This window comes from Thalassophryne amazonica, chromosome 21 (genome assembly GCF_902500255.1).
Source record: "Thalassophryne amazonica chromosome 21, fThaAma1.1, whole genome shotgun sequence".
Taxonomy (NCBI): domain Eukaryota; kingdom Metazoa; phylum Chordata; class Actinopteri; order Batrachoidiformes; family Batrachoididae; genus Thalassophryne; species Thalassophryne amazonica.
In genome coordinates, this window is record NC_047123.1 from 3031069 (window position 1) to 3053533 (window position 22465).

The window sequence follows — 22465 nt, forward strand, 5'->3', positions numbered from 1 at the left end:
CTGTGATGGTATGGGGGTGTGTTAGTGCCCATGGCATGGACAACTTACACAGCTGTGATGGCACCATCAATGCTGAAAGGTACATCCAGGTTTTGGAGCAACACATGCTGCCATCCAAGCAACGTCTTTTTCAGGGACGTCCCTGCTTATTTCAGCAAGACAATGCCAAGCCACATTCTGCACGTGTTACAACAGCGTGGCTTCGTAGTAAAAGAGTGTGGGTACTAGACTGGCCTGCCTACCACTGTATTACATCACCTTTCCTTCTAACAACACTCAATAAGCGTTTGGGAACTGAGGACACTAATTGTTGAAGCTTTTAGGTGGAATTCTTTCCCATTCTTGCTTGATGTACGACTTCAGTTGTCCAACAGCCAGGGTCTCCGTTGTCGTATTTTGCGCTTCATAATGCGCCACACATTTTCAATGGAGGACAGGTCTGGACTGCAGGCAGGCCAGTCTAGTACCCGCACTCTTTTACTACGAAGCGACACTGTTGTAACACGTGCAGAATGTGGCTTGGCATTGTCTTGCTGAAATAAGCAGGGACTTCCCTGAAAAAGACGTTGCTTGGATGGCAGCATGTGTTGCTCCAAAACCTGGATGTACCTTTCAGCATTGATGGTGCCAATCAATCAATCAATTTTTTTATATAGCGCCAAATCACAACAAACAGTTGCCCCAAGGCGCTTTATATTGTAAGGCAAGGCCATACAATAATTATGTAAAACCCCAACGGTCAAAACGACCCCCTGTGAGCAAGCACTTGGCTACAGTGGGAAGGAAAAACTCCCTTTTAACAGGAAGAAACCTCCAGCAGAACCAGGCTCAGGGAGGGGCAGTCTTCTGCTGGGACTGGTTGGGGCTGAGGGAGAGAACCAGGAAAAAGACATGCTGTGGAGGGGAGCAGAGATCGATCACTAATGATTAAATGCAGAGTGGTGCATACAGAGCAAAAGGAGAAAGAAACAGTGCATCATGGGAACCCCCCAGCAGTCTACGTCTATAGCAGCATAACTAAGGGATGGTTCAGGGTCACCTGATCCAGCCCTAACTATAAGCTTTAGCAAAAAGGAAAGTTTTAAGCCTAATCTTAAAAGTAGAGAGGGTGTCTGTCTCCCTGATCTGAATTGGGAGCTGGTTCCACAGGAGAGGAGCCTGAAAGCTGAAGGCTCTGCCTCCCATTCTACTCTTACAAACCCTAGGAACTACAAGTAAGCCTGCAGTCTGAGAGCAAAGCGCTCTATTGGGGTGATATGGTACTACGAGGTCCCTAAGATAAGATGGGACCTGATTATTCAAAACCTTATAAGTAAGAAGAAGAATTTTAAATTCTATTCTAGAATTAACAGGAAGCCAATGAAGAGAGGCCAATATGGGTGAGATATGCTCTCTCCTTCTAGTCCCCGTCAGTACTCTAGCTGCAGCATTTTGAATTAACTGAAGGCTTTTTAGGGAACTTTTAGGACAACCTGATAATAATGAATTACAATAGTCCAGCCTAGAGGAAATAAATGCATGAATTAGTTTTTCAGCATCACTCTGAGACAAGACCTTTCTGATTTTAGAGATATTGCGTAAATGCAAAAAAGCAGTCCTACATATTTGTTTAATATGCGCTTTGAATGACATATCCTGATCAAAAATGACTCCAAGATTTCTCACAGTATTACTAGAGGTCAGGGTAATGCCATCCAGAGTAAGGATCTGGTTAGACACCATGTTTCTAAGATTTGTGGGGCCAAGTACAATAACTTCAGTTTTATCTGAGTTTAAAAGCAGGAAATTAGAGGTCATCCATGTCTTTATGTCTGTAAGACAATCCTGCAGTTTAGCTAATTGGTGTGTGTCCTCTGGCTTCATGGATAGATAAAGCTGGGTATCATCTGCGTAACAATGAAAATTTAAGCAATACCGTCTAATAATACTGCCTAAGGGAAGCATGTATAAAGTGAATAAAATTGGTCCTAGCACAGAACCTTGTGGAACTCCATAATTAACTTTAGTCTGTGAAGAAGATTCCCCATTTACATGAACAAATTGTAATCTATTAGACAAATATGATTCAAACCACCGCAGCGCAGTGCCTTTAATACCTATGGCATGCTCTAATCTCTGTAATAAAATTTTATGGTCAACAGTATCAAAAGCAGCACTGAGGTCTAAGAGAACAAGCACAGAGATGAGTCCACTGTCTGAGGCCATAAGAAGATCATTTGTAACCTTCACTAATGCTGTTTCTGTACTATGATGAATTCTAAAACCTGACTGAAACTCTTCAAATAGACCATTCCTCTGCAGATGATCAGTTAGCTGTTTTACAACTACCCTTTCAAGAATTTTTGAGAGAAAAGGAAGGTTGGAGATTGGCATATAATTAGCTAAGATAGCTGGGTCAAGTGATGGCTTTTTAAGTAATGGTTTAATTACTGCCACCTTAAAAGCCTGTGGTACATAGCCAACTAATAAAGATAGATTGATCATATTTAAGATCGAAGCATTAAATAATGGTAGGGCTTCCTTGAGCAGCCTGGCAGGAATGGGGTCTAATAAACATGTTGATGGTTTGGATGAAGTAATTAATGAAAATAACTCAGACAGAACAATCGGAGAGAAAGAGTCTAACCAAATACCGGCATCACTGAAAGCAGCCAAAGATAACGATACGTCTTTGGGATGGTTATGAGTAATTTTTTCTCTAATAGTTAAAATTTTGTTAGCAAAGAAAGTCATGAAGTCATTACTAGTTAAAGTTAATGGAACATCACAGATATGTAAGCTGTCCATGCCATGGGCAGTAACACACCCCCATACCATCACAGATGCTGGCTTTTGAACTTTGCCCTGGTAACAATCTGGATGATCTTTTTGCTCTTTTGTCCAGAGGACACGACATCCATGATTTCCAAAAACAATTTGAAATGTGGACTCATCAGACCACAGCACACATTTCCACTTTGCGTCTGTCCATTTCAAATGAGCTCGGGCCCAGAGAAGGCGGCGGCGTTTCTGGATGTTGTTGATGTTTGGCTTTTGCTTTGCATGGTAGAGTTTTAACTTGCACTTGTAGATGTAGCGATGAACTGTGTTAACTGACAATGGTTTTCTGAAGTGTTCCTGAGCCCACGCGGTAAGATCCTTTTAATGCTGTGATGCCTGAGGGATCGAGGGTCTCGGGCATTGAATGGTTTTTAGCCTTTCTGCTTACGTGTAGAAAGTTCTCCAGATTCTCTGAATCTTCTGATTATATTATGGACTGTAGATGATGGAATCCCTAAATTCTTTGCAATTGAACGTTGAGAAACATTGTTCACAAAGTGGTGATCCTCACCCCATCTTTGCTTGTGAACAGCTGACTTTTGGGGATGCTCCTTTTATACCCAATCATGACACTCACAATTAGTGTCCTCAGTTCCCAAACGCTGAGTGTTGTTAGAAGGAAAGGTGATGTAACACAGTGGGAAACATACCACTGTCCCAGCTTTTTTGAAACGTGTTGCAGGCATCCATTTCAAAATGAGAAAATATTTTCACAAAAACAATAAAGTTTATCAGTTTGAACATTAAATATCTTGTCTTTGTGGTGTATTCAATTGAATATAGGTTGAAAAGGATTTGAAAATCATTGTATTGTTTTTATTTACATTTTACACAACATCCCAACTTCATTGGAATTGGAGTTTATATAAACACATATACATATGTGTGTATATATGTATATATTTTCTGAATTCTTGCACATATTTTAGGTTGGCTCAGTGATGCAGGATGGTTGTTCATCAGGATACATGTTCCTAGATTTTAGGTTCGGTTTTTTTTTTCCATACCCGTGAACACAGATAAAGTACCATCTACTCATCAAAAAGTCAACTTATTGAACATTAGGCATTTGCAATCCCATCAAAGTTCACTTTTTGCCATATCTGAGGGGAAAAAGTCAATAATCTAAGATTTCCTTTAGATTGCTGAGCTCTAAATGAGTGGAAACTGACAAGTACAGCGACAGAACTAGAAGAGCACTTGGAGCTCAAACTGCTACACGCACACACACACAATCCCACAGCTGGGTGCATGTGGCTGGTGGGACTGTTGTTTTTGCAGAGGAATACTTTCACAATTCTTTCACCGTTGAGTATTTTATGCCAAACTGCAGATGTGCACGTGAGCTGAGATTTGCCATTTAAAGTTTCTGTCTGCGTCACAGAGTGCGTGCATGTCTACAACACACACACCATAGAGAAACACAGAGACTAAAGCGTTTAATCAGCACGATACAGTCCGGCTGCACACAAACACCCCGAAAATCCACTCAGAGCTAAGAACATTCCAAGAGGAAGCTGTGGGAATGTGACGGGAATCCCTTTGAGGCCCAGGTGAGAGTTCACACAGCTTCTTTTAAACCGTGCACAGAACAGCTTCCTGTCATGCCTGTGTGCAGCCGTTTGAAGATGCACTCAGTCATGCACTTTGCATCTGCTCTGCACAGCAACAGCACTTTTTAACACAGCAAAAAGTGTTTAATGCATTTTAAAGGAAACCAGGATGAAACCAGCATGCTGTACTTTTCTTTGGAAGCAGACTGCTTTTCATCTTGACAAACTGATTTTTGATGATGCAAGCCCCCCCCCAGGATTATGTTATCTGTTTCATTTCCAGAGAAAAATCAAACCTTCAACTACAGGAGACTCAGAATTTAAGATGAATGTGAAAAGTAATCAGATACTGAATGTAGTATGTCAGTGTCATCACAATACTTGAGAATTGCTTCTAAGTGATGCACTTCATAATAAAACAGACACAACCATAAATTTTTATTTGATAAACTATAAAAGAAAGCAAAGTGTCTCAGAACATAAGTCTCTTCAGCTGCTCCCTTGTTTTCCACTCGGTGTCACCACAGCAGATCCAAGGTGGATCTGCATGTTGATTTTGGCACAAGTTTTACCCCGGACGCCCTTCCTGACACAACTCCATATTATATGGAGCAGGGGTGCCCAAGTTCGGTCCTCGAGAGCTACCTTCCTGACACTCTTAGTTGTCTCCCTGCTCCAACACACCTGAATCCATTGAAAGACTCGTTAGCAGGCTTTTAATGAGCCTTTCATTAGATTCAGGTGTGTTGGAGCAGGGAGACAACTAAGAGTGTCAGGAAGGTAGCTCTCGAGGACCGAACTTGAGCACCCCTGATATTATTGTGGCAGAAGTGGTGTTTGAACCAGGAACCTTCTGCACTGAAACCAAGTGCACTAACTAGTTGGTCACTGCCCCTGTGAACATCCATCCAGTTCTTAAACTCTCTTATTCCTATTAATTTATATCAGATTAAATGAATATTTGTGGTTGTGTCCATTTTTATCATGAAGTGCATCACTTTGTGTATGGGATTGTCTGAAGTACAATTTTTTTTTTTGTTTTGTTTTTTACTAGTTTGAGAAATCCTGCAATGTATAAACTGGTGTGACTTGCATAACAAATAAGTAAATCACAAATTCATTATTAATGACTATTTATATAAAACTTTACCAAGAATCTAAGCACTAAAGAACAATAAGAATAAATGTCAAGTACACCATAATGCACAAAAATTAGAAAGACGTGATAATAGTGGAAAAAGTGCAACTTATCTGGGTTTTTCCCCTCAACAGGATTTTTTTTAAACAGGTGCAATTCATAGTCTAAAAAAAATACAGTAACTGATCTGAAAGTGATTCAGAAGTGTTCATATTGTAATCTGTATTCAGTAACTGAGGACCATTCACAGTAATCTTATCTAAACTGAGTTTAACATGATTAAAACATAAAACTGTTACTATGTCAGTCAGTGCTGCTAACTTCATAAACTGAATTTGGACATCCAGTTGTAGTCCAGACCCCCCCCCCCCCCCCCCCGCACACACACAAATAAAGATTTTCCTCAACAGTAATTTAAATACAGAATTTTTTTTTGGCAAAATCAAACAAGTTACTCAGGCACACAATTGATGAAACGCACAGAGTCGAAGCAGGAGTTTGAAGCTTAGTGTGCATAGACAATCTGAACATCTTCAGCCACATTCAGACAGAAAACAACATTATAATCCCTCAAAGTGACAGATGCACTGCCAGGAAACACCTCCACGGTCAGCGTGGAGAGAGTGGAAAGAAACAGAGCACGGCGCCACCAGCAGGCTGTCTAAAGTCATTTTCAGGTTTGTTCACATTAAAGTGACAAAGTTTTAGGCTGCAGGCTGAAACCAAACAGCATTTAAGGGCAGAAGGTTCTGCTCAGATTGTAGTGGCAACAAATTCATCAGGAAAAAAAATCTAAATTTCGTATGTGACCCGATAGTTAAAGAGACGGTGAACTGATCCCAGCGTGACGCCACCTCACGGGACACGTTTAAAAAGAACAAAATCAAAGTGTTGCCAGGGAAAAACATTTTGAGTTCAGACTTCAGGTGTTGATTAATTTCTTTTCTCCGTCCTCCTGCGTGTGCTCACTCACTGTTTGGTAATGTGACATCATCACCTGCCAGTCTCGTCTACATTTGTGTCTTTAGTGTCAGGGATCAATTTTTTTTTTTTCTGGCTGTATGCAACACGAACGGGACAAAGCTCCAGTTTGGTATCAGAGCCGGTGAAGCTAAAGTCACTTCATGGTGTGAACGCAGCCGTGGTGCCAGATTACAAAGTGCTGTTCATGCATTCTACTTAAACTCAAATTGTAGTGAAACATCTGGGCTCACATTCATTAACAGTTTCCCAACACGTGTCCACATACTTATGGATCCGAGCACTTGGGTTTAGTGATCTTCGTGCCTTTAAACTCGGCCCATCCCTCAGTGGAAACTACCTCCTGTCCTTAATAACGCACTTACATGGGAAATAAATGTGAAAAGAACCAAGAAAAAAAAAACCTGATGCAGAAAACAAATGTTAAACTGAAAACAAAGAAGCAGGATGACGAACGAGTCCTCGTTCATGGCTTCTCTTCAGCCACCTGTTCTTGGTCCTCAGTTTCCACCTTATCTAGTAGGACCTGCTTCTCGTCCTCAGCTACTGGAGTGTCCTGGGTTGGACGAAAAATGTGCCTGTGAAAATAAAAATGTCAGCGCATTTAAATGGCCAGAAAAAACAAAGACAGACTGTGGTTAAAGTCTCAAAACCAAATCAGAATTATCAGAAAATAAACGGGACTTGGCACCACCTAGTGGTCAGAGCAGACACACTCCTCGGTTCACACGCTGGGAAGAAGAGATCTAAGATCTTAACGATGATGGCCGACCCGACGACGCCAACCACCACCACAAACATGACCAGGAAGAAGACAGGCAGCGACTCCGAGCAGAAACGCCTCAGACGCTCTCGCATCTCTTCCACCCACCGACATATGGCCTGGATTTAAAAAAAAAAAAAAAAAAAAAAAAAAATCAAATCATAAAGATCATGTGTCCTTGAAGTTTCGGGATTAACATGGTGACCGAAAGGGGCGGAGACTAAATGATTTATGTAAATTTCACCCTCTTGTCTCCCTGGAGACGCTGTTGCTTACAGAGTAAGATGATTCTTTGGGTGGAGTCTCCATCTGGTTCGGCTCCATCTGGTGCAGCACCAAGTCCTCAACTTCCTCGTCATACAGCAGGTCGGGATCCATCCGCAGAGGCGTCTCCGGCAGCTTCCCAGGAGCGGCGGTTTCTTCCTGTGTGGTGTGTTTCAGCGGGTAATGACTGGTGGTCTGAGTCATCGATGCCTCAACTGATTTCAAAATGGAAACCAAACAGAAAAGCATGAAGCTTTGTTTTTGTTGACCTCTTGGAATCAGACTCGCGTGGCTTCGTCTAATACCTGATCTCAAATCGAACGTATCCGTCACCACCACATCCTCGTCCGCGGGAACACGGAAAATCTCACTGTGGTTGACGATCGGGTCGACGTCGGCAAACTGAGAGAGCTTCTGGGACTCTGGACTCATCAGTATTTTGACATCTGACATTTCAGGCTGTTCGACCTAAAGAATAAAATAAAAAAAATTGATGTGAAATCAAAGTCAAAAAGCAGAATCTCATCTGATCCCTTTGCAAAAATCAACATATGCCAGGGGTGCTCAAGTTCGGTCCTCGAGAGCTACCTTCCTGACACTCTTGGTTGTCTCCCTGCTCCAACACACCTGAATCTAATGAAAGGCTCATTAAAAGCCTGCTAACGAGTCTTTCATTGGATTCAGGTGTGTTGGAGCAGGGAGACAACTAAGAGTATCAGGAAGGTAGCTCTCGAGGACCAAACTTGAGCACCCCTGATATATGCTGTAAAGACGCCCTTCTGATGGTACGTGTACATTGTCAGATAACTGGAGGATCCTGTTCGTGGTCTTCAGCTCGGAGTTTAACACCATCATCCCCGACATTCTCCACAAAAAACCGCTACCTGTTTGCCGTCCATTTCTACCACTGCACTGAACACCCGCAGAGCCCAAAGCCCGTCTGGGTCTCTGTACAGCCGGTTCTGGTTCACCATCACAAGCATCACGGTGGACACCACACCACCAGACTCAAATTCACTGCTTCCATTGGTGCCGTCCACTGTGGAAGATACAAAGCGACACAATGATCACATGCATCACATGAAGTTGACTTAAAAAAAATAAAAAAAATAATACACTTTAAAATACAATTTCAGTTCTTACAGTATTGAGATAGATCAATAATTTCAATGCTTCATCTCAAAGAGAGCAATAATTTTGTGTGCAGACAGAACAGTATCTACAGTAATTAAAGTGTTATATTGTTCATATCTCTGGGTCCTTGGCCTTTGAGATCCAGAGACGTCTGGGAAGATATGGAGTCATAAGGTCAAAGGTCAGGGGTGTTTGGTGAAACTGATACCTTTGCAGGAGAATGAGGGTTTAAGTTTTTATGGTCCTGGACTGGTGCTTCCTGGCATTTTGCATCATTGTGAGACTTTGACACTAACCAGTGACCTAAAGTGAGGACTGGATGTCTGATACCGAGTCTCTTTAGAGGATTCCTGGGTACCGTTGGAGTGATTTTGTGACAAACTGTTCTTGCTATTGATAGATTTTTTTTTTATTTTGTTATACTTGTGGGAGATGGGGATGGACTGGGTTTCTGCCTGCTTGGTCGTCATCCAGGACTCAACTGGGTTCCATAGTGTGGTGAATGCAGCACCAGTGCATGGCCTGCACACTGCAGAAAGGTCCATAAGTATTTGAACAGCAACCAGCTTTGACTCTGTGCACCATCACAATGCAACACGTGTGCCTGGAGTGAAAACATTCAGCTTTAATTCAAGGAATTTCACACATGAAAAACAAAATTAGAGCAAAATCCAGGTTCTCATCTCCAGGGTGCTTTCTGGAATCTCACATCTTTCAAAAGAAACTCCTTCTCTGTTCCACCACGAAGCTGTAAAACTAATGATGTAACAGATAAACACTGCACTATTAAGTTTCTCTAATCACAGCCACAGATGATCAGAACTCCTTCAGAGTTGTCTGTGTGTCTTGGTGGCTTCCCTCACTAGTCTCCTTCTTGCAGTCACTCATTCAGTTTCTCAAGACAGATTTACCAAACAGTAACATACTATTTGTATTTCTTTATGATTGATAGAAATAAAGTCCAAGAAAATGTTTGTGTGTCCATCCCCTGAGAGGTCACACGAAAACTGGCAACAAAAGTGATGATTTGTGTGGCAGCAAAAGTGATGATTTGTGTGAAACAAATAGTTACAGTTCACTTGTCCAATTAGATATTACCTCTGAAAAAGGAGGAACTGTGGGACATAAATGACAGTAAATCCAACATGGTTAATGTTTTTGTTAAACTCCTTAAAGCTGAAAGTCAACAACATTCTGATTCTTTAGATCCATTTGTGCCACTGTCCAAATACTTGTGGACCTGCCTGCACAACAGTCATGATCATTCTGTGGAGATGTTTTCTTGTTTTGGGACATGTTAAGCAAAGTTGTGGTAGTAACGTGAATCGGAGTGATTTGCCCGTTATTTGTCTTAAATCGCTTTAATATAGGAGGGCAATTGTTTTCCAGACACAAAACTTCATATTATGCAAAATCAGTTTTTCTGGGTTCTATGATAAAGTAAAACTTCTAGCAAATCAGCCATGAGACATACTGCCCCAACAGCAACGATTAATCATAAAGTATTTTGATAATGAAATCAGTTAAATGTCCCAATTCTTTGATTTCAGTGTCTGGAATGTGAATATTTAGCCTATTAAATCCACCACAGATGTCAGGCGGCTTATTGCCTTTAGCTGTGTCAGACTCCAACTGTGAATAAAATATTAGCAAACATTTATTTACAGATTTAGATGAAATTTGGCACATGGACAGCCTTTGACTTGAGGATGACCTCACTACAACTTGAACAGGAAGTCATATGCGGGTTTCAAATTGTCATCAGATTTAACCTTGAAGGGCACAGTAAAGGTGGTGGGCACTCTGTCCGTCAGCATGCATGTCACCATCAACACTATAACTGTACGGTAAAAACAAAAAATTTGTTCGGTTTCATCCTCTTTCCCCCTTGACATACTTTGGGTTGCCACAGCAGATCGGAGGTGGATCTGCATGTTGATTTAGCACAGGTTTTACACCAGATGCCCTTCCTGATGCAATTCCACATTCTAAGTAGAATGGGCAAGGGTGGCCTTGACAGGAAACCTTCTTCCCTGGAAGCGCACTAACCACTTGTCCACCACTCTGCCCCTTTCAACGCAACTGGAGTATTTTTAAATTTTGACCTCTGTGGAATTCTTCATTGACCCCTAGCTGGATACAGCTACCACCCTGGGATGGTTATCATACATTTTTCTGTAGGCCATGGTACACTGAGGCTGGATTCTAAGTGTTGTTTAGTCACCTTCAGTGGTACTAATTAGGTCAAAATTGATGACTGGCTCATGGACTACTAGAACTTTATACCAAATGGCTCCGTTGGGTTCCCTGGATCAAGCAGAACTTAACGCGCCTTCGAGCCCATTTTCTGCCATATTAGATTTTATTGAAAACACAGCAAATTTGTTTCCCCACAGGCCACATTATTTTGTTGAACCTTCACAAAAAATGACAATGGCTGATCTGAAGGCTGGACTTCATAATTCTGTCCATATGGCTGCTTGATTTTTCAAGGTGTACATCTGTCACAGCCAAATGAAACCTGTCTCTACAGATATGGTATGGGGTCGAGACCCCATTGTGAGAAAGCACAAAACCAGTGGTGTGATTTAACCTCTGGGGGGGGCTTCTTCCATCAAAAGGAGAGAAATTACTCACAGAGAAGAAGAGCTTGACAGTTTAACCTGGTCACTCCTGTCACAGGCACGTCATTGACAAACAGCTGCTCATCACCCACCGATACGTTGAAATTAATCTGACAAAATAAAAGCATTCACATTATATTCAGACTTTAAAAACATGTAGCAAAATTAGCTTTAAATACCTGTAAATTGCTGGAATTCTTCAGCTGTCCCTCTGTCAGTGTACCAACTGTCACATTAATCACGACATTTTCCTGAGAGTCAAATTAAAGTTAAAATAATGTAACACACACTAAGCTAATGCTAAGCTAACACCTTAGTGTAACTAACACCTTCCGCTTCGTTTCTTACCGTGTTCAGCTGTCCGAGCGAAGCCTTTGTACACACAGTGGACAAAAACGTCACAAATACCACACGAAATGTCCACGAAGACATTTTAAAATGGGTTTTCTTGAACGCTGCGAACAATGAGCTATCAACTGCGTACGAGATTTGGAACAGGATGTTTGAAGCTTTAAACCAAAAGCTTCGAGTTAAAAATTTCAGACACCGTTTGAAACGCCTCGCCAACACTAACTCAAAACAGCTTATATTTCTACGATGCAGCCACCGTCCACCATGTTAGCGCTTTCTGCGAATTACTGGATGGAAGCATGTCAGTCAGGCACATTTATAGTCATGTATTTCGTAAAAACTTAATAATCGGTGTTACGACACCCTTCCCAAAGGCTGGCGACTTCGAACCAGCGACACGCCCCAGTGTCGGTCTTCTCGCGAAAGTAACTGCGTCGTGATGGCGGTGCTCCTTGAAACGACGCTCGGTGATATTGTAATTGATTTATTTACAGAAGAAAGACCCAAAAGTAAGAACATATTTTTTTCATTCGCATATAAACAGCAGCAAAAGGCGCTGTATCAAAGTTCGAGCTAAATTATTACTAAATGTTTGCGTGGTGTATGTGCACGCTGGTTGTAGCTGTTAGCTTGTATGTTTTTAGCATGAGCTAACAACATTCACTGAATAGAAATCAATGAAACGATTCGTTAACCTTAAACATTTCTGTGTTTTTGTGCAGGTTGTCTTAACTTTCTGAAATTATGCAAGATCAAATACTACAACTACTGTCTGATTCACAACGTCCAGGTAAACGGAACCAGGTTAAAACAGTTTAACTGGTCAGTGATATTAGTCAAAGTCCGTTATTAGAACTACTGTCTGATCCACAGCGTTTAGGTAAAGAGAACCAGGTTAAAACAGTTTACCTGGTCAGTGATATTAATCAAAGATCCGTTATTAGAACTACTGTCTGATTCACAACGTCCAGGTAAACGGAACCAGGTTAAAACAGTTTACCTGGTCAGTGATATTAATCAAAGATCTGTTATTAGAACTACTGTCTGATCCACAGCGTTTAGGTAAAGAGAACCAGGTTAAAACAGTTTACCTGGTCAGTGATATTAATCAAAGATCCGTTATTAGAACTACTGTCTGATCCACAACGTTTAGGTAAAGAGAACCAGGTTAAAACAGTTTACCTGGTCAGTGATATTAATCAAAGATCCGTTATTAGAACTACTGTCTGATCCACAACGTTTAGGTAAAGAGAACCAGGTTAAAACAGTTTACCTGGTCAGTGATATTAATCAAAGATCCGTTATTAGAACTACTGTCTGATCCACAACGTTTAGGTAAAGAGAACCAGGTTAAAACAGTTTACCTGGTCAGTGATATTAATCCACGATCTGTTATTAGAACTACTGTCTGATCCACAACGTTTAGGTAAAGAGAACCAGGTTAAAACAGTTTAACTGGTCAGTGATATTAGTCAAAGATCCGTTATTAGAACTACTGTCTGATCCACAGCGTTTAGGTAAAGAGAACCAGGTTAAAACAGTTTACCTGGTCAGTGATATTAATCAAAGATCTGTTATTAGAACTACTGTCTGATCCACAGCGTTTAGGTAAAGAGAACCAGGTTAAACAGTTTACCTGGTCAGTGATATTAATCAAAGATCTGTTATTAGAACTACTGTCTGATCCACAGCGTTTAGGTAAAGAGAACCAGGTTAAAACAGTTTACCTGGTCAGTGATATTAATCAAAGATCTGTTATTAGAACTACTGTCTGATCCAAAGCGTTTAGGTAAAGAGAACCAGGTTAAAACAGTTTACCTGGTCAGTGATATTAATCAAAGATCTGTTATTAGAACTACTGTCTGATCCACAACGTTTAGGTAAAGAGAACCAGGTTAAAACAGTTTACCTGGTCAGTGATATTAATCAAAGCTCCATTATTAGAACTACTGTCTGATTCACAACATTTAGGTAAAGAGAACCAGGTTAAAACAGTTTACCAGGTCAGGGTTATTGTTGTTGGAGATGCTGTAGTCTCAATATGTCCGTCTTCTGTCCCGTTGGACACTCTGTGTCCCCTCAGAGAGACTTTGTTGTGCAGACTGGTGACCCCACTGGAACAGGTCGCGGTGGAGAGTCTGTTTACAGGTCAGTTGCATTATTTAAAGTTGAAGTGTTTTATTTGTTGATGGCTGACATTATTTTGTGTGTTTTTAGTAAACTCTACGGGGACCAGGCCCGCTTTTTTGATGCAGAGAAAGTTCCGCGTATCAAACACAGGAAGAAGGGGAGTGTGTCCATGGTGAATAATGGGAACGACCAGCACGGGTCTCAGGTGAAGAAAAGGAACGATGAAGCTTTTAAAGCTTCCAGAGCAGACATGCTGCCGGTACCAGTACGCATCCTGCAAAACTTTAACAGACGCGTCCAGCTCATGGCTGTCCACAGATGTGATCCAGTGTGTAATCTGAAGACATAAAATGTGCAAAAAACAGCCACAGCGCAACTGTAGCGTAGCTGTAGTACAACCACCCAGTGAGGTCACAGCATGTACATTACGGACTCCATGGAAATGCAAGAGATGACCAAAGCACAGGAATAGATGTGAGTGAGAACAGGTGGTTCTGTGTTTTTGTGGTATGGATCAAGATTCACGGTGCCAAAACTTTAAAAATCATGAAAACCAACTCAGTGATATTTATAATATAGGGTCATCAGAGGTTTACTTGTGCACGTGAACATCACAGGACGGGGATTTCAGTGATTTGATTACTTTGAACTTTTTGGAACTTATTTAATGGAAGTTCAAATCCCTGTTAGAACAGAAAAAGCAGTGAGAGCCTGGCAAGGTCCTTCATCTGGTTGCTCCCGGTATGTAGTGAGCACCTTCCATGACCCAGCATCAGCGTGTGACTGAATGTGAGGCATCAATGTAAAGCACTTTGTCCATTAAAATATAAATGCAGTCCATTTACCACAAATTCTCAGGACGTCCTGAAAAGTCAACGTAAGCAGACGATTAGTCCATTTTTCCAAATTCAAGTTTAAACGAGAGCTCACGTGTGTTTGTTGGACTCGTGTGAAACACTTCAAGGCTGCTCAAGTGTTTAATGACCAATAACACCTTCATGACATCATATAGAAACACTGAACTATACTGATAAGTGGTTCTACTAAATGGTGCATTTGCCATCAGCTGTGTTATTGTAGGTTTTGGTTTGTTGATATTTCTGTGTCAGATGACCTGCAGTTGTTCTTGTCCACAGTTCCTCATAACCACGAGTGAGGACCTGGACTACCTGGATGGGGTCCATACCGTGTTTGGGGAAGTGACTGAAGGCTTTGACATCTTGGCCAAAATCAATGAGACGTTCGTTGACAAAGACTTTGTTCCGTATCAGGATATCAGGTGATCAGTGCCAGTCTACGAAGGGCATGTGTTTCTTTCCGTGTTAAGTTTTGGACATTTTCTCAGCATGCCAGGTGCTACATGCTGATGTAAGATTGTGGTTGTGTTGTAGGATAAATCACACGGTAATCCTCGACGACCCCTTTGATGACCCTCCTGACCTGCTGGTGCCCGATCGATCCCCTGAACCCACCAAAGAGCAGTTGGACGTTAGTCTCAAGTCCATCCCTGATTCTGTAGTGCTTCATCTTTTAGAGAACATCCTGACTGTTCTTTTGCAGGAGACCCACTGGACTTTTACATAGTTCAATTTTTTAATGATGAAAAAAAAGAAGACTGTTAAGTTTAAAGAAAAGAAGAACATCAGAACAAACTGATGGATGTTGGGGGAACGTTTCTGTTTGTGTGCAGAGCGGACGGATCGGCGCTGATGAAGAGATCGACAACGTGGAGGGGAAAACTGTGGAGGAGCTGGAGGAGGGACTGAAGGAGAAAGAAGCTCAGACTCACGCCATCCTGCTGGAGATGGTAGGAGCCAGAAGGCCGGTGAGCCTTGGTCTGTTCGTTCCACCTTTCTGACCCGTGTTCTTCCAGGTGGGAGATCTTCCCGACGCTGAAGTGAAGCCTCCAGAGAACGTGCTGTTTGTGTGCAAGCTGAACCCGGTGACCACAGACGAGGACCTGGAGATCATTTTTTCCCGCTTTGGGCATATAAAAAGGTAACGTTCACATCAAAGCTGCAGCGCTGCATTTCTGACTCAGCTGCTGATTGTTTCTTCTTCTTCTGTGAAGCTGTGAGATCATCAGGGACTGGAAGACCGGAGACTCCCTCTGCTACGCCTTCATCGAGTTTGAGAAAGTGAGCACATGGTTGTACGTGGGACCAAAACCACAGAAATCTGAACATCACACAAATTTTTTAATTTGAGTTTTGAGCGAGGCACCAAACAGTTCTTCAGCTCCTGACGGTTTTTGTCTTGCGTCTCCGCAGCAGGAAGACTGTGAAAAAGCTTTCTTCAAAATGGACAATGTGCTGATTGACGATCGGCGCATCCATGTGGACTTCAGTCAGTCTGTGGCCAAGATCAGATGGAAAGGCAAAGGTACCTAAAGGTCAGAGGTCACACAGACACAGACCGGGCGGTCACTGATCTGAGACTTGTCTGATTTGTAGGTGGAAAATACACGAAAGATGACTTCAAAGCGTACGAGAAGGAGCTGGAAAACCGCTCCGGCGTGGCTCTGAAGGACAGCGCCAAACCTCAGAGGGAGTATCCTTTAACGCTAGCCTGCTTCCTGCCAGGACACCGTCTGGGTGTCGCCATGGTACTTAACGGTCTGAACGTTTCCTTAAGCGGCGTCACAGTTCCAGGTATGAGCTGCTGCTGGAGGAGGAGGACGAGGCCACGAGCCGCCAGCGATCAGACAAGAAGCACAAAGCCAAGAAACGCCACCGCTCAGAGGACGAGGACAACAGGAAGTCCACAAAGTCCAAGGTCCACGCAGAGCAGCCCATCGGTGTTTAAAACAGAACGCAGCGTGCAGAAGTTTTAGGCAGACAGCAGCCAAGACATAGACAGATTTCTGATTTTATTCCACAAAAAAATTTTAAAGTTTGAACTTTAAGCTCTTTTAGTTTGTGACCCCCAAAAAATCTGTAGCAAAAAATGGAGTTAATAAAAAAAAAAAAAAAAGTAACTAAAAATTCTGTTTTGTTTTTGTTCAGCAAATGTTAAACATTCTGTTTGTTTTGGTACTTTATAACTAAAAATTGTAATCATGGTAACATTTATTGTTAGTCATGTTAAACTGAAGGGGATAGAATCATTCATTCATTCAAGCCTTGGAATTATAATTACCTCCGCCAGCAAAGGTTTTCACCTGTTTGTCTAACAGCCTGGAGTCCACAATTTGTCATTGTTATGGAAATTTTACTTAAGATTCATATCCTGATAGGTAAGTGATTCAATTATTAAGGTCAAAGGTCAAAGTCAGGAAAAATTGAACATTGAACGAATTTTCAAAAATTCATAACCCTAAAAAATGATTAAATTTCTTTCATATTTGAGTGTTATGTAGGATGGTTTCTCACCTGAAAGTTTGATCTGGATCTGATCCGGATTGTGTACATTTGAATTTAACATTGAAAATCCCATTTGGTGTACATTTTGCGTTATATCTCAATCAAAATGCCTTAATCACTCTCATTTTTCTGTTCTGGATTTACCGACACCACCAAAACTGGATGGAGGTTCCAATTGTACAACTGTTTGTCTTCCAGTCATCAGTCGAAAACCAGGTGTCAAAAAGCAACGACACATTGTGCACCGCAGAGAAAACAAATATTCTGTGAAAATAATCTGAAGAAAAATTCAGAAACCGAAAAAGTAAAAAACCTGACAACACCACAAAAAGTTTTAAGTGCATGAACTAAATACATCCTCCTGACATTTGAGCACATCTAATTTATCTTATGAAAAGTCACTTCTAACAGGACTTTGACTGTGATAATTTTTTCAGAGGCAGAATTTTGTGAAATTGTAAACTAGTGTTGGCGGAGCTCTAATTTGTTATAAAATTCTATTTAAGAACAGAGTTGGCTGAGCAGTTAAAAAATTTGACTTTTTGTACCACTTATTGCCACAGTAACAAAACAAAGGCTGCTGTCAGCAACGATGAATTAGATTTCATGTAGATCAATAAATTGTCCAAATCAATAATCTGTTTGTTTCCAGAGGAGTCAGGAACCGGAACATAAGGCCAGTTTGTTTTCAGGATAATGACGGCTGTCACTCACGCGGTCCATCTTTTTGCTCATTTTCAGGACGGCGAGGAGAGCCGGCGAGAAAGAAAGGCGGGTCACCAGTGCTCTCGATCCCGCTCCAGAGACCGGGACCACAAACACAGCAAGTCCCGGGTCAAACACGGCAAAGACAGAGGTCACGGCCACAAGGAGCGGAGTCGCAGCCGCTCGCCAAAGAAGTCCAAGGACAAAGACCGGAGCCGACACCGCTGAGAGCCGCCAGAGGGAGGCGCTGTCACCCAGCTGGAAAACCTCCAGACTGAGCTGGCAAACTGACTGCTTCCTGAGATTATTATTTTTTTTTTTTTAAGTGAAGAATGAAGAGGCTGACGTCATTGTGTGTAACCACCATGCTTGTTTTTAAATTCATTCACAACAAATTCATAGCCAGCTAATTATATACACAGAATTTAAAGCATGGTGGATTAGTGGTTAGCACTGTTGCCTCACAGTGAGAAGGTCATGGGTTCGATTCCCACCTGAGGCCTTTCTGTGTGGAGTTTGCATGTTTTCCACGTGTTTGTGTGGGTTCCCTTTGGGTGCTCCAGCTTCCTCCCAGATCCAAAGACGTGCAGGTTTAAACTGTCTGTAGGTGTGAATGTGTTTGTCTCTGTGACAAACTGGTGCCCTGTCCAGAGTGAACCCACCTCGCACCCTGTGACTGCTGGGACAGACTCCAGCCCCCCGTGACCCTGAATTGGAGTAAGCTGGTATAGAAAAAGGATGGATGGCTTTTATATGTGAATTAAAAAAAAAAAATCCAGAAATGAAATGTGACAGTAAATGTCAAACTTTGAATTTACAGTAAAGCATGTTTTGCAGCCAGTCACGTCAGGTTGATGAACACATGAATGTTTCCAAACAGTCTAAAAGGAGTTAAATGAGTGGATCAGCCATTAGACAAAGTCATGATGCAACATGTAGACTGATCCAATCCTGGCCTGAACTTTCCCGTGTGCATCTTAAAAAAGAAAAAAAGACATTTCTTCTTGTATGTTCCTTGGTGGCTTCCTTCACTCGTCTCCTTTTTACAAGGTTACTCAGATTTACTGCACAGCACCAGACTCTATTAATGACTGATAGAGATTAAGTCCAAGAACAATCGTGTCCCCTGACATGTCTCAAGAACGATTCCTGTAAAAGTGATGATTTACTGTAAATTCATCAAAAGGCCCAAATAATTGTCACGTGTTAAAAAAAACAAAACAAACCTATGTACGAAAGCCTTAAAAAAAAGCTTCAATAAATTCAGTCATTCTGATGACCTAAAATAGTATAATTTAAATTTATTTCACACATTCTGATTTCTACGGTCCCAATATTTCTGATAAATAATATTTAGACACAAATCATGAAGTAACGTTTGAATTTCTGAATATTTAAATATGACATTTCTGTGAAGATTGAAGTCGAAGTCTCAGGACGTCCCACAGACGACCTGAGGACACTTTAGCCCGCATGTTCATAAATAATAATTTTAAAAAAAAAAGGTATCATGCCACTGGTTTTTTAAATATTTAAATCAGTTTTCTTTGGCACCACTATGATTTTATTCCTTAGCATTTTGATAAGGGATTCATAATATGATGTCGCCAGTGTGATCAGAATTCATGTTGTCTGGAAACGATTTAGAATTTCAAACCCTGAGGGGAGGTGCTATGACCTAGTTGTGGAAATAACATCCATAAGATTTCTTGTAAGTTAACGTAAGATGGGTTGCAGGTCATGTCCAAAATTGCACTCATGCGCACACGCGTTTCCTCCTGTCAGTCTGCATGACAGTGATTAAAGAAAAGATAATACTGTGGAATTTACCCCAGATAAATATGTCCTCTTCATTAAAATGAGCTGCAATTTTAAGTATATAAAAAATCTACATCATAATGCTTGGATTTCGGTGGAAATTAAAGTCTCAGTTTTGTGAAATTTGAAAGGCCGTAGAGCTTTAAATTCTTGTTGCTTGTCAACTTGCTTTTTATGTCTCTAAACCAAACATATTTAGTTTGTTCACAGTCAAAAGTTAAAGTTTAAATTCTGTTTGAAATTTTGGCCTGAAATTATTTTAGTTTTTGCTTCTTTAACATCTTGTCAATCCTTCCTGCTGTATTTATTTCCACTACAGTTACTCATCAATTAAACATAAAATCCGTTGTGTGTGTGTGTGTGTGTGTGTGGGGGGTGTGTGTCCTTGTCAACATCCTTCCTGTACAAACAAGTGATGATTGTTTGACCTTTGACTTTATAACATTCCACGTGTGTATGTTTTTTTGGGGGGGGGGGGGTGTCGGTGTCTCCCTCCGCCCACCTGTGTGATGTGGGCGAGCCTCAGATGGAACAGTAATCCAGTTACCAAAAACATGTCAGCAGCTCGACCCGTCCACATGTTGACAAAAGTTTGGATTTAAAATTTAAAAGTTTGTTCCTGTTGGTTCCGGTGTCGCCGACCGAACGGTCCCCCCTAAAAATAGGTCTGCCCTGCCTTCACTGCGCATGTGTCAGTTGTGGTTCACCAATTTTCACCTTGTTTCTGTTTCAAACTGCCTCTAGTCATCATCTGTCTCAGCAACAGATATCTGAAGCTTTTGTACAATCATTTCCACATAAATTCAGCATTATTTCATCAGAAAAGACAGGAAGTGATTGCTAGCTGATGCGTTTACTGCGCGTCAGTCATTTCAAAGCATTACCGAGTTTCACCTCGTTTCTTTTTTTTTGGGGGGGGGGGGGGGGGGGGGGCGTTCAGTCTGCGACACCGGTGCACAGATCCATGTTGGCACAAGTTTTACACCGGATGCTCTTCCTGACAAACGGGCACAGGCCCTGGGCTCCCATCCGAGTCCTAACCAGGACCTTCTCTGTTTAGCTTCTGAGATGAGACGGGATCAGGGTCAAACAGAACAGAAACCTGGAGCCAGATGAATTCCAAGAATTTTCCAGGATCCAGATCTGGTTCTAATCCAGAGTGTGAGCAGGAATAAGAAGATGAAATATTTCTTAAAACAGAATTAAATCAATTAAGGGCTGCTTTATATTCACAGAGATCAAACAAATCATAAGTACTTAAATAATTTAGTTTTGTTTTATTTTCATATTCAATTAATTTAATAACCAGTATTTATTATAAGTTTGTTAAAAGTGCGACAGACATATTGTTCAAAATGTTTTTACTTTACCGTTGAAATGTATATCACTAAAACCCTCCCACTGACCACGCCCACTTCACGAAGAAGTCAGGCAGCTCCTTTCCAATTAAACCAACAGGTGCAGAAACGTGGTGGTCCAGAATTTTTTTTTTTTAATTCAGTGTCTCCGGGTTATTTATTAAAAAAACTTTAACATCTTTAACACCCTGACTGAATGCTTTTAAGTTTTGTGACATTGTCGTCACATGACAGCTTTGGTAGAAATTTTCTCAACGTGTAAAAACACGTGCGACTGGACGCTCAAAGTTCTGACGGTTGTGTTATTTATAAATATATGAAATTACAAGTGCAAAGTTAAAGGTGCTAAAAATTATTTTTCTGCCACTTGGTGTCAAACTTGCACCAAACATCAGGATGTAAACAAAGTTTTTCCTCCTCGGCCACTCCTGCTCAACCCCCCCCCCCCCCCCCCCCCACGACTCCATACGGAGCAGAACACATCTGGAATCTGCAGCATGATGAGCGAATACGACAGCTAACACTATTCTGGCTTTTGTCTTATGGTGCCTTCAATGTCAGCTGGGAACTTTGTTTCATATCTCAGACTAGGAAAGCAGGTCAGAGCTCCGTCACGTGGGAGATGTTTCTCAACCCTAAAATCCGAACCTTACATTCCAAAGTGATGTTGGTTAATCATGGATTATATGATGATGAATACTTCATTGAGCAAGTTAAAAACATTTATACATTGCGCACATTCATCTTTGAAAATCCGTACATTACTCAAAGGGAGTAGAATGAAGTAAAACTTATATTTTCTACCCCCTTATAATTATTCTTCAAGACCAAAGTCCTGTTTTTTTTTTTTTGGGGGGGGGGGGGGGGGGGGTGTCTTGGTTTTGACTTCCAGTTCACAGCAGGACACTGAACGCAGCTTTACTTCCATCACTTTTCAACGGATTCCGTCTATTCATTAACATGCACCACCTGTAGGTAAGGAGTGGAATTGCGTGTGACATCTCATCAGGTCGGCGGTGGCGACCCACGTCCCTTCGGGGGAATCCAGCGGCTCACAGCTTTCAGTTTCCTGATAACAGGTGTGTGGTTTTTGTTCGGGGGACAGGAACAGAAAAACGTCTTCAGATAGAAGAAAGTGAAAGGTGACACCACCGTGTGAGGAAACGATGAGTCAAGCTCCTCCACCTGCTCAGGGTGTTTGTCACGACCTTTAACTTCTTCAACCCACAGAGGAGCTCCAGCAAACACACGCTAATTTCAATTTATTTAATTTTATATGGCACCAAATCTTAAAAGTTGCCTCACGGTGCTTCACACAAGTAAGGTTTGGCCTTACCAACCCCCAGAGCAAGAACACAGGAGACAGTGGGAAGAAAAAACTCCCTCTGATGATTTGAGAAGAAACCTCAAGCAGACCAGACTCAGAGGGGTGACCCTCTGCTTGGGCCATGATAACAGTTACAA

The 22465-nt window shown here is 41.5% G+C and overlaps 2 protein-coding genes across 2 annotated transcripts; one reads left to right on the forward strand and one right to left on the reverse strand.

The window, feature by feature from the left end:
- Nucleotides 1-5904: 5904 nt before the first annotated feature.
- Nucleotides 5905-11877, reverse strand: ginm1 (glycoprotein integral membrane 1). Its single transcript, XM_034161689.1, has 8 exons — nucleotides 11626-11877; nucleotides 11457-11528; nucleotides 11291-11387; nucleotides 8404-8558; nucleotides 7825-7987; nucleotides 7532-7734; nucleotides 7187-7374; nucleotides 5905-7070 (listed from the first exon to the last, which is right to left on the reverse strand). Exons 1-8 carry the CDS (start codon nucleotides 11707-11709, stop codon nucleotides 6959-6961), a joined length of 1074 nt encoding a protein of 357 aa, XP_034017580.1. The 5' UTR covers nucleotides 11710-11877; the 3' UTR covers nucleotides 5905-6958.
- Nucleotides 11878-11989: 112 nt separating this feature from the next.
- ppil4 (peptidylprolyl isomerase (cyclophilin)-like 4) lies at nucleotides 11990-18071 on the forward strand. Its single transcript, XM_034161682.1, has 13 exons — nucleotides 11990-12137; nucleotides 12351-12418; nucleotides 13712-13776; nucleotides 13846-13963; nucleotides 14895-15037; nucleotides 15150-15246; nucleotides 15449-15565; nucleotides 15632-15756; nucleotides 15830-15896; nucleotides 16029-16140; nucleotides 16212-16308; nucleotides 16404-16533; nucleotides 17862-18071. Exons 1-13 carry the CDS (start codon nucleotides 12068-12070, stop codon nucleotides 18051-18053), a joined length of 1401 nt encoding a protein of 466 aa, XP_034017573.1. The 5' UTR covers nucleotides 11990-12067; the 3' UTR covers nucleotides 18054-18071.
- Nucleotides 18072-22465: the final 4394 nt, after the last annotated feature.

Coding starts and splice junctions, on each gene's coding strand:
- ppil4 (XM_034161682.1), top strand. CDS start 12,068: ATGGCGGTGCTCCTTGAAACGACGCTCGGTGATATTGTAATTGATTTA. Junction 15,247..15,448: donor CCACCAAAGAGCAGTTGGAC/GTTAGTCTCAAG, acceptor GTTTGTGTGCAG/AGCGGACGGATCGGCGCTGA. Junction 15,897..16,028: donor CCTTCATCGAGTTTGAGAAA/GTGAGCACATGG, acceptor GCGTCTCCGCAG/CAGGAAGACTGTGAAAAAGC.
- ginm1 (XM_034161689.1), bottom strand. CDS start 11,709: ATGTCTTCGTGGACATTTCGTGTGGTATTTGTGACGTTTTTGTCCACT. Junction 8,559..11,290: donor CTGTCAAGCTCTTCTTCTCT/GTGAGTAATTTC, acceptor TATCTTCCACAG/TGGACGGCACCAATGGAAGC. Junction 7,988..8,403: donor TAGAAATGGACGGCAAACAG/GTAGCGGTTTTT, acceptor TTTATTCTTTAG/GTCGAACAGCCTGAAATGTC.